This window comes from Dermacentor silvarum, chromosome 1, assembly GCF_013339745.2.
Source record: "Dermacentor silvarum isolate Dsil-2018 chromosome 1, BIME_Dsil_1.4, whole genome shotgun sequence".
Taxonomy (NCBI): Eukaryota; Metazoa; Arthropoda; class Arachnida; order Ixodida; family Ixodidae; genus Dermacentor; species Dermacentor silvarum.
The window spans coordinates 139260193-139275103 of record NC_051154.1 but is presented as its reverse complement, the minus strand read 5'-3'; the positions used below and the strand labels follow the sequence as shown (position 1 = coordinate 139275103).

The following is a 14911-nucleotide window of genomic DNA, read 5'->3' as shown; positions in this document are numbered from 1 at the left end:
TGCTGGCTTATGACATTAAATAACTCCATTTTAATGAGTTTTCATAATGAAAGTGGTGTGTCATCTCTGCCAATCTATAATAAAACTTGTTTTCTTGCCATCTTATGGTGACAATGGTGATGACTCTGGCTATAACAGTGCGCTGTTGCCAACATGGCAAAGTGGTTTCGTATCATATTAAAAACATGCACACAATTTTCGGACCCATCTCCTTGGAAAATAGATGCATGTTAGAATAGGGTGAATATATAATCATTCATTATGAGCTGCTGTTTACACTTAAAACTCTGCAAATAGACAGGCTCAACATCGACGTCTTAAGTGGGAGATAGCATGTCTTCGACGAATCTACTGTCCCCTAGTGCCAAAAAGGCAGACAAGTGGGAAGGGGGGGGGTCACAATTAGGGTCAGGCCCATCCATGCTGACCAATTAAGTCTTAATTAACCGGTTAGGGCTAATTTCGGGTTTAAAATAATGAAACTTTTGACCCACAGAAATGTATAGGCACTGGTCCCCATTGCGCAAGATTGAATTAACTGAAATATCGAATTAACTGTAGTCAAATTAACAGAAGTTTACTGTACTAAGCACACACCTACAGAAAAACGCTGCCAGGCATGGTTTTGACAAAGAAGCCTGGAAAGATGTTGCAGTTCACTTATTACCTACTTCATCTCCTCCACATACCAATATTTTGGTTCAAGCAAGATTACAGATTTTCTTGCAAAAAATGAACTATTATGCATTCAAAAACTCTTATAAAGGTACTACAAATAAGTGCAGGCTTTTGAATCTCTGGTCAGTAGAGAAGTACAAGATGGAAAAGCCATGGGGCACATGGAAGGCAGACGTACCACAGCAGAGCCATCCATGATGGTATTGAGCAGCTCAAGCACTGCCTGTGGAGACGGGGGCTGCTCGCGTGAGTGGCCCTCGGGCAAGTAGTACTGGTATGTCTCAGGCTGAATCACCAGGAGACTAGGGACTGGCAGGTGCATCATGGCCACAGAGTTGGCAATCTCGGGTGTCCCAACCCAGCCAAATACAAAGTGCCTGTGAAGCCACCGTACACAGTGAAACTACATTCAAACCTCGTTTTACACAAAACAGAAATTCCCTTTGAAATCCCCATAGAGATTCACAGTACAGTACATGCCATAATGGATATAACAAAGTAATGGATATACAGTGGAATCTCGATGATACGAATCTCACGGGGTCATGAAAAATATTCGTATTAGCCGAAATTCGTATCATCGACACACAATTAAAACTAACTAAATTATGGGGGGATGAGGGGATCAGATCGCGAAAATCGCGAGAAAATTTGATTTTTGAAAACCACGAGTTTCGGTATCTGCAATGCCTAATCTACACTGTATCAAAATGGTTTGGCTGAAAACGCAATAAAAGTGGCCGAAAAAGTTTTATTCGTCAGTGTGCAGGGCGAGAAAACAGCTTTAAATCGCGCCAGATCACCGCAATTCACGGAGACATATCTCGTATTTCCCGCCACCACAAGATGGTAACCGCAGTTGTCTGCTTCGTAAACCCCGCCGGCGTCTTCACTTGACACGCAGAATTCGGATTACTGAGAGCTCCCAGGTTAGTGATGGATCGTCGCTCATTGGAGAAGAAATTTTGGACGAAGCACGCCTTTGGAATATGGAAGCGCAAGCCTCCTATGGCAAGAAAAATACGGCGATTAGCGGGAGAAGCGGAGGAGCACCCAACTGAACGTGCCGTGCTACCTTGCACCGCGGATTACGTGCCGCGCTATCTTGCACCGTGTGACTCCAGCAGCGAAACCGACAATCGCACTGTGCCATTGGCACCGATAACGCAGTCGACGGAAGATGCGCCAACGGAGGCCTCCGCGCCTCGGCGTACCGCCTCGCGAATCAGCCGAGATCGTATCTCGGTCGACATAGCTCGCTGCGACTAGGCAAAATGGCGCAAATGCAAAGAACGTGGCCCAAGCACAGCAGCCACTCCGTCCGATGGGTGGCCGCCGAAAAGGAGGAACAGCACAAAAGCAACAAAAGCGCCGCCGCTTCAAACTCTTCGAGCCCAGTTGCGGCCTCTGCGCTGTCCGGCGTCACGTCCGCGCCTCCGAACCAAAAGAGAAAGGGAGAAAGCGCGTGACTGCGCACTGTTCTCTCTCGCGGCCATCGGTGGGGCGGCGTTTATTCTTATCAACCAATGCGGGTCGAAAATCGATTCGTAACAGCCGTACTCTAGCACATTGCAAAGTAATGGGGATCGGCCGGGACCACGGAAAAATTCGTATCATCCGGAAATTCGTATTAGCCGTGATCGTATCATCGAGATTCCACTGTAATGAAGTATTCTGGCTCTCCCTTCAACTTCGTTATAGTAATGAGGTTTCACTGCATTAGCTACAGTCCTGAGTAAGCACATGCGCATCACAGAAGACTCAATGTTACCCGAAATGTAGCAAAAAAATCTGACACTTGCTTTCCCACGGAAAGGTGGAAAACATGTAAGTGAAGTAAGCACATGCTGAACGCTTACCCCACACGACTATAAATGCCTAAGTGAAGCTGATTCTTTGAATTTTAAGCATACCGTACTTACTGAAATCCAACGCACACTTTATTCCCTACAAAACAGGTCCAAAAATTGTGTGCGTCTTAGAATTGAGTACAACCCTAAATCTGCGCTACCATATAGCCGTCGACATTTCAAAATGGCCGCCTCGTGCGCGCTTCGAGCCTTGCTGCCATAACTTTCACCATGTGCTACAGTACATGTGCTTAGGCTTATGTCTACCGTCTGTCTTCCCGTTTTCTGCATTTGCTCTATCAGCATGAACTGCCGAGATCATCACGATGTCACATTTAAAAGGAAAGTGATCATGTGCGCGGAGACGGACGGAAATCGGGCCGCATCAGCCGCATCAGCATTAGTTTCGGCTAATCCGAAACTAGCGTGCGGGACTGGCATAAACAGAAAGTGAGGATTTTCGCCAGCAAAGCAACGCGGAAAGGTTTCAGTGGATCGAAGCATAACGTATTGTGCAATGATCCACTCGGCGATACAATCGCCTATCTTGAAAGCGATCTGCGACAGGAAGAGTCGGCCGCGCGCTGTGCTTTCATCACTTATATTTCGCGTTGAAGCGAGAGGCGTGCTAGCACGAAGGTCAATTCGCTCACCGCGCTTCGTCACTCGCGTTTTGACAGCTAGTTTCCGTGGTCAACGAGCAAGATGTGTTCATGTTTGCTTGTGCGCACGTGACACCGTGTTTGTTAATTTAGTTAGTAAGCGAATGTTTGCAAGTGTATAAGGCCGATAAAACTGCTATCCTTATTTTGCAAGCTGTCTACTAATTTGCTATCGTAATTGATGCTTCACCTTTCAGGTGAAACTGACTTTTTTTATTCATCGCAACTTCAGTACATCGGGAGTAAATCTTTGTTTTTTCCAAATGAGAGAAAGTTGTATTTCTGTATGAAAGCATGAGGTGCACGGTACTGTAAAGGTTCTTTTTTTTTTTTTTTTTTGGTCCCAGGAAAACGTGTGTGCGTTACAATCGAGGGCGCGTTACAATCGAGTAAATACGGTAATCAGCATGTGCTGCCACTGCAAGTTCTAGGCGACGCTTTCAATACATTTCTCATCAATTCTCTTGCAGCAGCACGGAATGCTCGAGCTTTCTCGACATCCATAGACAGATGTGAAGAATCTGCCTCGGTTTCATTCGGCCACACCGATTTCCAGCATTTACACAGAGGTGTCGGCCGTGTATTACAGCCGCCTATAATAAAAGTGTGCAACACAAGTGGAATAATTCCCCACTCAGCGCTCACATCAGCACATATCACATGTGAACACTTGCGCACTAACTCTCCCTACAAGCCTGATTTCCTCAATGTTGCAGCATGCGTGACATCAGTGCCACTGCATGTTAACACCTCAAAGCGCAACGAACTCTCCAAGACATAAAAATGACAAACCCAATTTCCTACCAGGTAACATCTTAACACAGTAAAAGGTGGCCCAATATTATTCAGTTTGCACTAAGAATTCCCAAACTAGGAAATTGCCTTTCACTATGCCTTTTGAAAAATGTAAGAAGCAATCAGCGTAAACGAAACTTTTTTTTTAATTTGGACTATCTTATATAACTAATTATGGACAAAAACATTACTTCAATATGTTTGACCCAAGATCTTGGCTATATTGCTTTCTCGGCCAATACCGAACAGCAGCGGTGCTTGACCTACTTGAAATTGCTTTTAACTAGGCGTGCGCGAATACTTGAATATTCCATTTCTACTTGAATAACAAACATTCTACTAATTAATTCGATTCGCAAATCAAATATCTGATATTAGATATCTCAAATATTAGATTTTTCAAATATTGATACCTTCAGTGAATCACCCAGCCGTGGTCGGTGCCATGACACGCGCATCATTCCCACGGCGCACGATCTCTATCGGTACCAGGTTCATTCAGATCGATGATAGCGCTCGAAACGATTAAAGCAACACAGACAGAGGGAACTACAATAGCAGCATGTATTGAAAGCATGAGAGCATGTGCGAAAATCGGTCTGATTAGACACCGAAAGGCACGCTGATTGCACCGAATGCACGAGCTCAGTGTTAACGCACGCAGGTTCCCGCAGTTGGGAGCTCTCTACCGACACACGAGCACACAGACAAACTTGGCACGCGTGCTCGAGTTGTTGCTGGCTGGTAAACCGCAGACCCAATTGGGTCTGCGGTTTACCGCAGTTGGGTCTGCGGTAAATTGGGTTGCGGTTTACAGCCACCAATCTAACCCATACGCATGATTTCACGACCGATCAATGATAAGCCACCCATAGGAACATATTAATGAGAAGCTATCCCCGACACTTTGCGGCTCGTTATCACATTGGCCGGCGGTGAATTTTCGTCACAGCCACACCACTGGCCAGACTACCTAACCTGTTAGGCCTAATCGGAGATCCGTCGTCGGATGTTGGCAACTAAAGTTATGGTTACCTAATCATCATCATCAGCCTATATTTATGTCCACTGCAGGACGTCCAATTACCCCTGTCTTGCGCTAGCTGGTTCCAATTTGCACCTGCGAATTTCTTAACTTCATCACCCCACCTAGTTTTCTGCCATCCTTGACTGCACTTTCCTTCTCTTGGTATCCATTCTGTAACTCTAATGGTCCATCGGTTATCCATCCTACGCATTACGTGGCCTGCCCCGCTCCACTTTTTCCGCTTAATGTCAACTAGAATATCAGCTATCCCCGTTTGTTCTCTGATCCACACCGCTCTCTTCCTGTCTCTTAACTTTTGGTCTAACATTTATCATTCCATCGCTCTTTGTACGGTCCTTAACTTGTTCTCGAGCTTCTTTGTTAAGCTCCAAGTTTCTGCTCCATATGTTAGCACCAGTAGAATGCAATGATTGTACACTTTTCTTTTCAACGACACTGGTACTCTCCCAGTCAGGATTTGGTAATGCCTGCCGTATGCACTCCAGCCCAATTTTATTCTTCTATAAAATTCTTTCTCATGACCAGGGTCCCCCGTGAGTAATTGACCTAGATAACGTACTCCTTTAAAAACTCTAGAGGCTGACTGGCGATCCTGAATTCTTGTTCCCTTGCCAGGCTATTGAACATTATCTTTGTCTTCTGCATATTAATCCTCAACCCCACTCTTACACTTTCTCGGATAAAGGGATACGGACACAAAATCTCAAAATTCTACGAAAATGCTGAAAATGAATCCTCAGTGTGTGACTACACTGAAAAGAAGTAGCCACTTAGCTAATTTTTGAGCCGATGGCTTTATTTTTCGCGTTTTTGTGAGCACGCGCCTCGCCACCCGACCCGCGGGAGTTGGAAGGCGTGACGTCACGACACCCTTGTTGGATAGCCAGCCGGCTGGCCGCGGTAATTCGAAGCGCGCCGACACCGCCATCGAGAGCACGAAGAAGAGCAGGTGGCCGTGGAAGTGCCGATCAGGTTTTCACGAACCGTAGCGCGAAGATTCCGCTTTGCACCAAACACTTGTGCAAGAATTATTTGTCACTTCTTCTGTAAACTTGCTTTTTCAAGTGAGCACGCAGGCGAGGCAGCTGCCAGCACTGCGTGGATGACTGAATAGTAGTTTATGCTGTCGGTAAGAGCAACTGCTGTGAGGTATCAGTACCTCCGAGACTCTCACGTACACTTCGCCAGCCGCCCGACAGATGGCAGCACCTGTCTGGCGTTCTCCCCAGTTTTCCCCGCTTTTGGCCTGTGGAGAAGCAGAGCTGTGTGTGTGTCTGCCCCGCTGCTATGTAGGACTGATCGCGTCAGTCGCGATCGCGCGCACTAGCCTTGTATTGTTTTACTATGCTTAGCGAACATTTTTAAAGACATTACTGTCTTCGTGCGCAGCCTCAGGCATCTCGTCCCAGCCTCGCCCTCACATTGCACAAGAAGGCTGCAAATGAACGAAAACAGTACCGACACCTTTTCGCCTCCTCTTTTCAAATGCGCCGCTGATCATTTCTGCCTTGCATTATCGTGAGAAGACCGATGGCACAGCGTCAGGCTTTAGGCGTTGCCTTTTGAGCGGCATGCCGAGGCTTTTCAGCACAGCCGGGCTGGTCACATAATCATTGACGAAGTGGTCCGCACAAATGAGGTCATTTCTAGAGGTCTTCAGGCTGGGCGTGATGGCTGACAGGCAGGTATCCAAAGTTTACGCACCTTCTCGTCTCTGGGAAGCTTGTGTGACGGCGTGTCACGACCGACGATGCTGCTAAAACAGCAATGTCTGGGCATTTCCTTCTGCTGCGACGAACGCGTCAATACCAAGCGACGGCCGCGGGAAGGCGCATATAAGACACACCACCTGCGTGGAGTGCCGACGGGGATGTTTCAGACGGACCATGTGCGAAGATCGCCGAAAGGGGTTAAACAAACGCTGCAAGGGCCGACACCCCCCCCCGAAACACTGCGACGACTGTAGCCGACGTTGGCCGCGCGCGCGGGTGCGTGTTATGACGTCAAACTACAGCTTCTGCCGACAGCCGCTTGGAGGCAAGGTGCAACAGAAAATCGAAAAAAAAAATATGTTTTTCATTCTTTTTTTCAAAGACGCTTGTTGTATTCGTCATTTTCAACAGTTCAACTTTTGTTCCGACTCAAAAAAAGACCCACCATCTTTTGTGTCCATATCCCTTTAAGGTCCTCAATCATTTGCTGTAATTCGTCCCCATTGTTTCTGAATAGGACAATGTCATCTACAAACCGAAGGTTGCTGAGATATTCGTCGTTGATTCTCACTCCTAAGCCTTCCTAGTCTAAGAGCTTGAATACTTCTAAGCATGCAGTGAATAGCATTGGAGAGATTCTGTCTCCTTGCCTGACCCATTTCTTGATAGGTAACTTTCTATCTTTCTTGTGGAGAACCAAGACTGCTGTGCAATCCTTGTAGATATTTACCAATATATTTACGTATGCATCCTGTACTCCTTGGTTACGCAATGCCTCTATGACTGCTGGTATCTCTACTGAATCAAATGCTTTTTCATAATCTATGACAGCCATATAGAGAGGTTGACTGTACTCCGCAGATTTCTCTATTACCTGGTTGATGACATGGATATGATCCATCGTAGAATATCCCTTCCTGAAGCCAGCCTGTTCTCTGGGTTGGCTGAAGTCAAGTATTGCCCGGATTCTATTTGAAATTACCTTGGTGAATATTTTATACAATACTGAGAGCAAGCTAATGGGTCTACAATTCTTTAATTCTTAACGTCTGCCTTCTAATGGATGAGTACAATGTTGGCGTTCTTCCAGCTTTCTGCTACACTTGAAGTCGTGAGGCATTGCGTATAAAGGGCCGCAAGCTTTTCAAGTATATCTCCTCCATCCTTGATTAAATCGACTGTTATTCCATCTTCTCCAGCAGCTTTGCCCCTGGTCATGTCTTTCAAAGCCTTTCTAACTTCATCGCTAGTTATAGAGGGGGCTTCTGTATCCTGTTCATCTCTACTTCGAATGAAAGTAGCTTGGCTGCTCTGGGCACTGTACAGGTCAGTATAGAATTCTTTCGCTGCTTTTACTATGTCATTGAAATTGCTGATGAAATTACCCTGCTTATCTTTCAGTGCACACATTTTGCCTTGTCCTAGGCCTATTTTTCTTCTGATTTCATGCTGCGTCCATATTTTACTGCTTCCTTAATCTTTTCCACATTATAATTTCGGATATCCCTTACTTTCTTCTTGTTGATCAGTTTCGACAGTTCAGCGAATTCTATCTGACCTCTCGAGTTTGACACTTTCATGTTTTGCCGTTTCTTTATTAGGCCCTTTGCTACTTGGGAGAGCTTACCTACTGGTTGCCTTAGTGCCTTACCTCCCACTTCAATTGCTGCTTCTGAGATCAACCTAGTTACGGTTTCATTCCTTACCTCTATGTTGTCTTTATCATCCTGTTCCAAAGCTGCATATTTGTTTGCGAGCACCAACCTAAATTGCTCTGCTTTTACCCTTACTGCGTCTAGGTTGACCTGTATTTTCATGACTAACTTTATTCTTTCTCCCTTCAAATTGAGAGAAATCCTAGACCTCACTAACCTATGGACACTGCACTTTACCCTACCTAACACTTCTACATCCTGCACTATGCTGGGATCAGCAAAGAGTATGAAATCTATTTCATTCCTTCTTTTTCCATTAGGGCTTTTTCCGGTCCACTTCCTGTTGCTGCGCTTCCTGAAGAAGGTATTCATTATTCGGAGCCTATTCCTTTCCGCGAATTCTACCAACATCTCTCCTCTAGTGTTCCTAGAATCAATGCTGTAGTTGTCAATTTCTTGCTCGCCAGCCTGCTTTTTCCCCACTTTTGCATTGAAGTCGCCCATGACTACAGTATACCGAGTTTGGACCTTTCTCATTGCTAATTGAACATCTTCATAAAACTGTTCTATTTCTTCATCATCGTGACTGGAGGTAGGGGCGTAGGCTTGTACAATCTTCATTCTATACCTCTTATTCAGCTTCATTACGACGACTGCTACCCTCTCATTAATGCTGTAGAATTCATCAATGTTGCCCGCTATGTCCTTATGGACTAGAAATCCTACTCCGAATTCTCTACTATCTGGAAGACCTCTGTGCCAGAGGACGTGGCCATTAGTCAGCACTGTATAAGCCTCACCAGTTCTTCTCACCTCACTAAGGCCAATAATATCCCAGGCAATACCTGATAATTCTTCAAATAGCCCTGATAAGCTAGCCTCACTCAATACACGCACCCTATCGAGTATCAAGTTACCTAATCAACGCAGACCTATTCGCAGCAGTCGCACGACCTTCAGAAAGCCAACAAACCACCTCACCAATGAAAGCGAGTACATCGGATGACCGTTGCATGCTCACGGCCATCATGTTTGCAAAATACCGTACGGTGGCCCCTTGTTCCGAATGCCGTTTGTAGGTGCACAATGGTCCCTTTTCGTAGCTTCGAGCAACCCGTTGCAAGAATAGCTTTGGATTTACATGGCAGGCCCGAAAATATCATGTGACAGCGCACTGACCCCCAGCTGCAGACGCAGTTGCACAAAGGACAGATGGATAGAAACGGAAAAAAAAGGGCGGGTCAACGTCACGTGAAATTGCCGTGGGCCTCCCGATTTGAGAATTCATTACCGTCGGCTGACCCGTGTGACGCCGATGACTGCGTGGAGCGGTGCCGAGTGACATGATGAGCATTCCCCGTTTTTGTATGTTGCGCAGATTGACCTTATAACGCGCTGATGATAACCCACAGAAACAACCTGTCATAAATATGGAAAAAAATCTGTTTTCTAGAAGAAAACTGGATAGCAATGCTTTTTAAGTAATATATTGCCACTAAACAGCATAGACCACTATAAAACTGAAAACACCATTGGTACTTAGGACAACTTCGCTATTTCTTCAGCTTCAGAGGGAAAAAGGCACTTAATTCTACCTGACAGATATTCCATTGCTAAAAAAATTTTCCAGACCTTTGTTTACAAAGTGAGTTGTTATCAGTGCAGGCATACTAATTTGGTGTTCTCTTTAATAAGAGTAGAGCATACTATGCATCTCGATTCATAGGTACCTAAATTACTCATAGCTAGCAAGATTCTTGTTAAGTAATGTGATTAGCTTCCTGAGCATGTGCAGCACTGTGTTCTTGCACTAAATTTGGAAGCATAGAAGCTTGTGTTAAATATTCTAATACTGGATATTAGATTCAACATTTTTTTTTTCTTGATTCGATTCGATATTCGATGTGAAATCTACTATTCAGTATTCGCACATCCCCATTTTTAACATAGCATTTACTACTATGAAGTTCCCTTACATATGTACAACTTCTGCTGCTCTGCATTCCCTTTTAACATTAGAATTAATTGTTCAAAGAGTATGGTGGAGACAAAGGCAATGCTAATTGAGAATCTGCCCAGTGGCTCGCAACTTGATGAGTCAAGCAGCACTGGCTTTGATTGCAATTGAGAATGGTAATGTAACCACGGTCAATGAGCACTAATTTCACAGCTTATTGATACCGTTTTCTTTTGATCAGCAATTAGCTGTTTACTGAGGACAGCAGAGGCAGTGGCAGTTTTGATTAAAAGCTGCAACGAATTAAGTCAGGCAGCACTTGCTGGCTAGAATCAATGTCATGTGTGCCATTGAATTGTGTCATTATCATTGAATCAAGAATTATTGTGTCAATGATCACTGAAAGTGCCATATTACAGAAGCAGTAAACTGTTCTTTCCCTTTGACTATGAACCCAAGAGAGTAAAGTACAGTAAAAGCTCGTTAATTTGAATTTCGCGGGGATGCTATGAAAATTCGAATTACACAAAATTCAAACTAATGAAAGTCGCAGAAAAAATTGCTCGGTTAAGGCACGTATATAGTCATGTAGCGTAAGCATGCGTGTGCACACGCTACGTCACATTGGCGAGATTGACATCTATAGTTCGACGCACTGGCACGGCCAACATGGTCCGACATGCCCGACGTCGAGATGGCTTTTGCTCAACCCAAGTGTTCTTCGTGCCGACTGCTCAACCCACAATGCATTGCGCAAAGAAAAAAGGTGCCCACGCCACTTCACCGACAGTCGCAGACAGTCGTTCAAAGCAGCGCACGGGTTGGGGATTGTTCTGTGCATGCTCCGAAGAAAGCAGCCGACGGCACGCGTGTCGAAGTACAGAGGGCACGGCATTTCCTTTGGCGCAGCGCAAGCGGTGTAGCGTGACTGGCCGCTAAGTGACGCTCACCCACGCGCCGAAAACGTCGGACTATAAACACGCCTTATCGACGCGTGCGCTGCCAGCTGCTCTCTTTGGAGCATGTGCAGAACGATCCCCAACCCGCGCGCCGCTTTGAACGGCTGTCTTTGACCATCGGCGAAGCAGCGTGGACGCGTTTTAGAGCGCACGCCGCCACTCACCGCAGGAACGGGCGCAGCCTGCGAGGCGACACCAGCGTGGCCAACGTGCTCCTTCGCACTAGCATTCTCCCCATCCACGATGGCGCGGAGTTCGAATTATCGGTGGCGGTGCGGATTTCAGTGTGAATTAGCGGGATGCGTTACATTTTGGTTTCAATACATAGCTGGCAGACCACCAGCAGCTACTTCGAATTATCCAAAATTTCAAATTACTGAGTTGTGAATTAATGAGCTTTTACTGTAGCATGTTCGTAATTACCGGTGATGGGTTCCTAGGCATAAAACCACTCTGATGCACATAACACAGTTTAATGTTGACCACTGGTCCTGTACAAGTTTATTAGAACTAATGGTCCTTTCTCACCCCACCAATATTTTATAAAAATTCATAAGTAACAGAGGTTTGCTGCACATGCAAAGTATATTAAAATCTTTTCACTCTATTCTTTTATTACTTACTCATGAAATAACTCCCGTGTATTCAATGCAATTGCTTCAAGCATGTCTTTGAATCTGAAAAAAAGACATACGAAGAGAATGTATAAGGTATGTATTAAGAACAATTTTTCTTTCCTGCACTGTCATTAGTTACATAAAGCACAAGATAGCATGAATACTATGCACCATGCTGCAAGACAGCTGGGTGCAACACCTTATCTTGATAATTCTGAAAATGACTGCAGCTTGATGTTCACAGGTCTTTATCATGCATTTTACTTGCTCCATGCACTTGGCTAAATCATACGTAAACATCAGTAATCTGACAGTCATCACGGTCAGGGTATGACACCAGACAGCATACATGCAATATCCAACCACATGGTTATTTTTCAGTTATATTCACTGTGAAGTAAATGTTCTTGGAGAGTAAATCAGGCACTAAACACTACGATAAATGACACAACAGAAAAAAAAAAACTATTTGCAAGAGATTCTGAACAAAGTCTCAGCATAAGCAAGGCAGTAGTAAAAGTTGTGATTTTTCTTTTACTTTAGTTTATCAAACAAGAAAACTTCTTTGTGGCATCACTGTCACAAAACACAGAGGTTTGGGAAATATGCCATCTGTATTGTGCAGAAAGAAAAGTTGATACTAAGCATTCAACAGTGGTTACTACAGTACACACTAAAGTGATATCAGAAATGCATTCATGAGACAAGCAAAAACTACAAGACCGTGAATCATTTAAGCATGACAATAATTGTAATACAGGTTTTATTCACACTCACTGTAGTCAAAATAAGGGAAGATGTTAAAGACACTTACTCTTGCATACGCATGGTAACTTTTCCAATCTGGTTCTCCTCTAGAACTGCAGTCACTATCTTCTTTCCTGTCTTCAGTATTTGGTGAAAATTGCCATAAGTTATTTTTTGGAATGTTGGAAACCTCTCTCTATTCATCCAGTCAAGAAATGTCATGTTTTGTTCTAAAGCACTGTTTTCTGAAAAGAAAATTTTAACACTGCAGGTCATTTACATGGCAAAAAGAACAGGGAATAATCACTCTGTGCAAAGTACAATAACTTTATTTAATAAAAGAAAATGTGACTCTCAATTAGGTTTACTATAACATAGCAAGTTTCTATAATCGATATGTATGAATACACATTACATGGAAATCGTCTGTAGTTATGGCATGTGTACGCATTTTAAGTAGTGCGGAGTCATTTCTGCTTCACTTAGGCCGGTGCAAACAGGAAGCGGCCTTGTACCTCACAGAATCTCGACTGATTGGTGTACTAGTGATGCAGGAATTAACTCCGGTCTTGTTCAGTGCATAGTGCACATAATCAATTTCTCAGGACGCGTGAACTCCGACGAGAACTGTCAGAGCCTGCAACAAGAGTTTACTTACGCTGTACTGCGCACAGCAGTAATCCATGCTTGTCGGCTGTCTGTTTCGTGCATTCTGTTGCAAGTCGGTGGAATTTCACTGCTGGCATCAACCCTTTCGTGTGTACATTGCTGGTTTGGGATTCCACAACACAACAGCAACTACCAGCCTTTCGTAATTGCTGGTTTGGGATTCAGCAACACGACAGTAACTACCAGCCTTCCGTATAGGGGCGCAATCGCAAACGAGAGACGTTTTGCGCTGCAGACTATGGCTACGTTCACACTTGGGAAGCGGCAAGCGGATGGAGAGGCCAAAGCGGCCGGAAAGGCCAAAGCGGCCGGAAAATCTTTTCCGCGCAGGTCCAAGTTCACATTTGTTTTGCTGCCACCGCGGCCGCCGCTGCCGCTTTCGTCCACATCCATCTAGTCTGCGTACGTTTGTCGGCGTGGTGGTGCTCATTATCGCATTATTTCGAGCGGTATGTTCATTCACTGACCCACCCGTCATCAAAAGTGATCATCTTACGCAATTTCGCGTGTCATCTGCGACCTTCGGTAAGTTCCTCGTTGGCATTCCGTAATTCTCCTCACACGGGCGCGGTAGCGCTGTGTCACAGGTTGCTGCCTAGGCGTGATTATATTTTTTTAATAGCTTTTATTTACAAGTTGTAATAACATTTCATCATTTTGTATTATTTTCGGCGCCTCCAGGACACGAAAGCGGCAACGGGAACACCAAAGCTAAAACCCGGGCTGGCCCTTGTGTTGAGGCTCGCCGAAGCCTGCGCGTCCTACGTGAGACCTACGCTCCCAATCTATCGTCGCGACGAGAAAAGCACCCCGCGACTTCTGCAACATACCGTGCACGTGCGAGGAGAATTATGGAGCGCCAACGAGGAATCTGCCTAACTATTGTCTGTCATGGAAGTGGAAGAAGATGTCATGTTTTGTTCTAAAGCACTGTTTTCTGAAAAGAAAATTTTAACACTGCAGGTCATTTACATGGCAAAAAGAACAGGGAATAATCACTCTGTGCAAGTACAATAACTTTATTTTAATAAAAGAAAATGTGACTCTCAATTAGGTTTACTATAACATAGCAAGTTTCTATAATCGATATGTATGAATACACATTACATGGAAATCTTCTGTTCCTACACAATGGCACGTGTAGTTACAAATGCCTGCAAAAGTTACTGCATAGTGCAAATATGGAAAAAAGAGCTACACAATTTAAAAAACAATCTCAGAACAATTCCAAGAACAAAGCCAGCCTCTACGGAGGCCAGAGTTGCACGTGCAAGCTATGTGGCTTAAACCAATGCAATGATATGGAGTTACATTATGTAAGGCATTTTCTGCGTCCTACCTAATTATTTTACTAGCAAAAAATTAATTTCCTGACTTTTAAATATAAATTTAGGGGTACTGATTGTGCATGAAAGTTATCACTAAAAACATCAAATTAACTTCAACAGTTTACATAATGCTGCCATTCATGTAGCTCTTTTTTTCTCCATAACAAGAAAAACCACCAGACAGCCAATTTGTATGTCGAAATAGCCCTCCTCTCAAAACAAGCCCAAATGAAT

The 14911-nt window shown here is 44.5% G+C and overlaps 1 protein-coding gene across 1 annotated transcript in view; it reads right to left on the bottom strand.

The window, feature by feature from the left end:
* LOC119436130 (protein disulfide-isomerase TMX3-like) overlaps window positions 1-14911 on the bottom strand; it is a 40618-nt gene that overhangs the window by 16393 nt on the left and 9314 nt on the right. The window contains exons 8-10 of the mRNA XM_049660922.1: window positions 12748-12925; window positions 11940-11993; window positions 840-1055 (exon numbers count right to left, since the gene is read on the bottom strand). Of these exons, the coding sequence (XP_049516879.1) occupies window positions 840-1055; window positions 11940-11993; window positions 12748-12925 (448 nt within the window). The remainder of the gene's footprint in view (window positions 1-839; window positions 1056-11939; window positions 11994-12747; window positions 12926-14911) is intronic.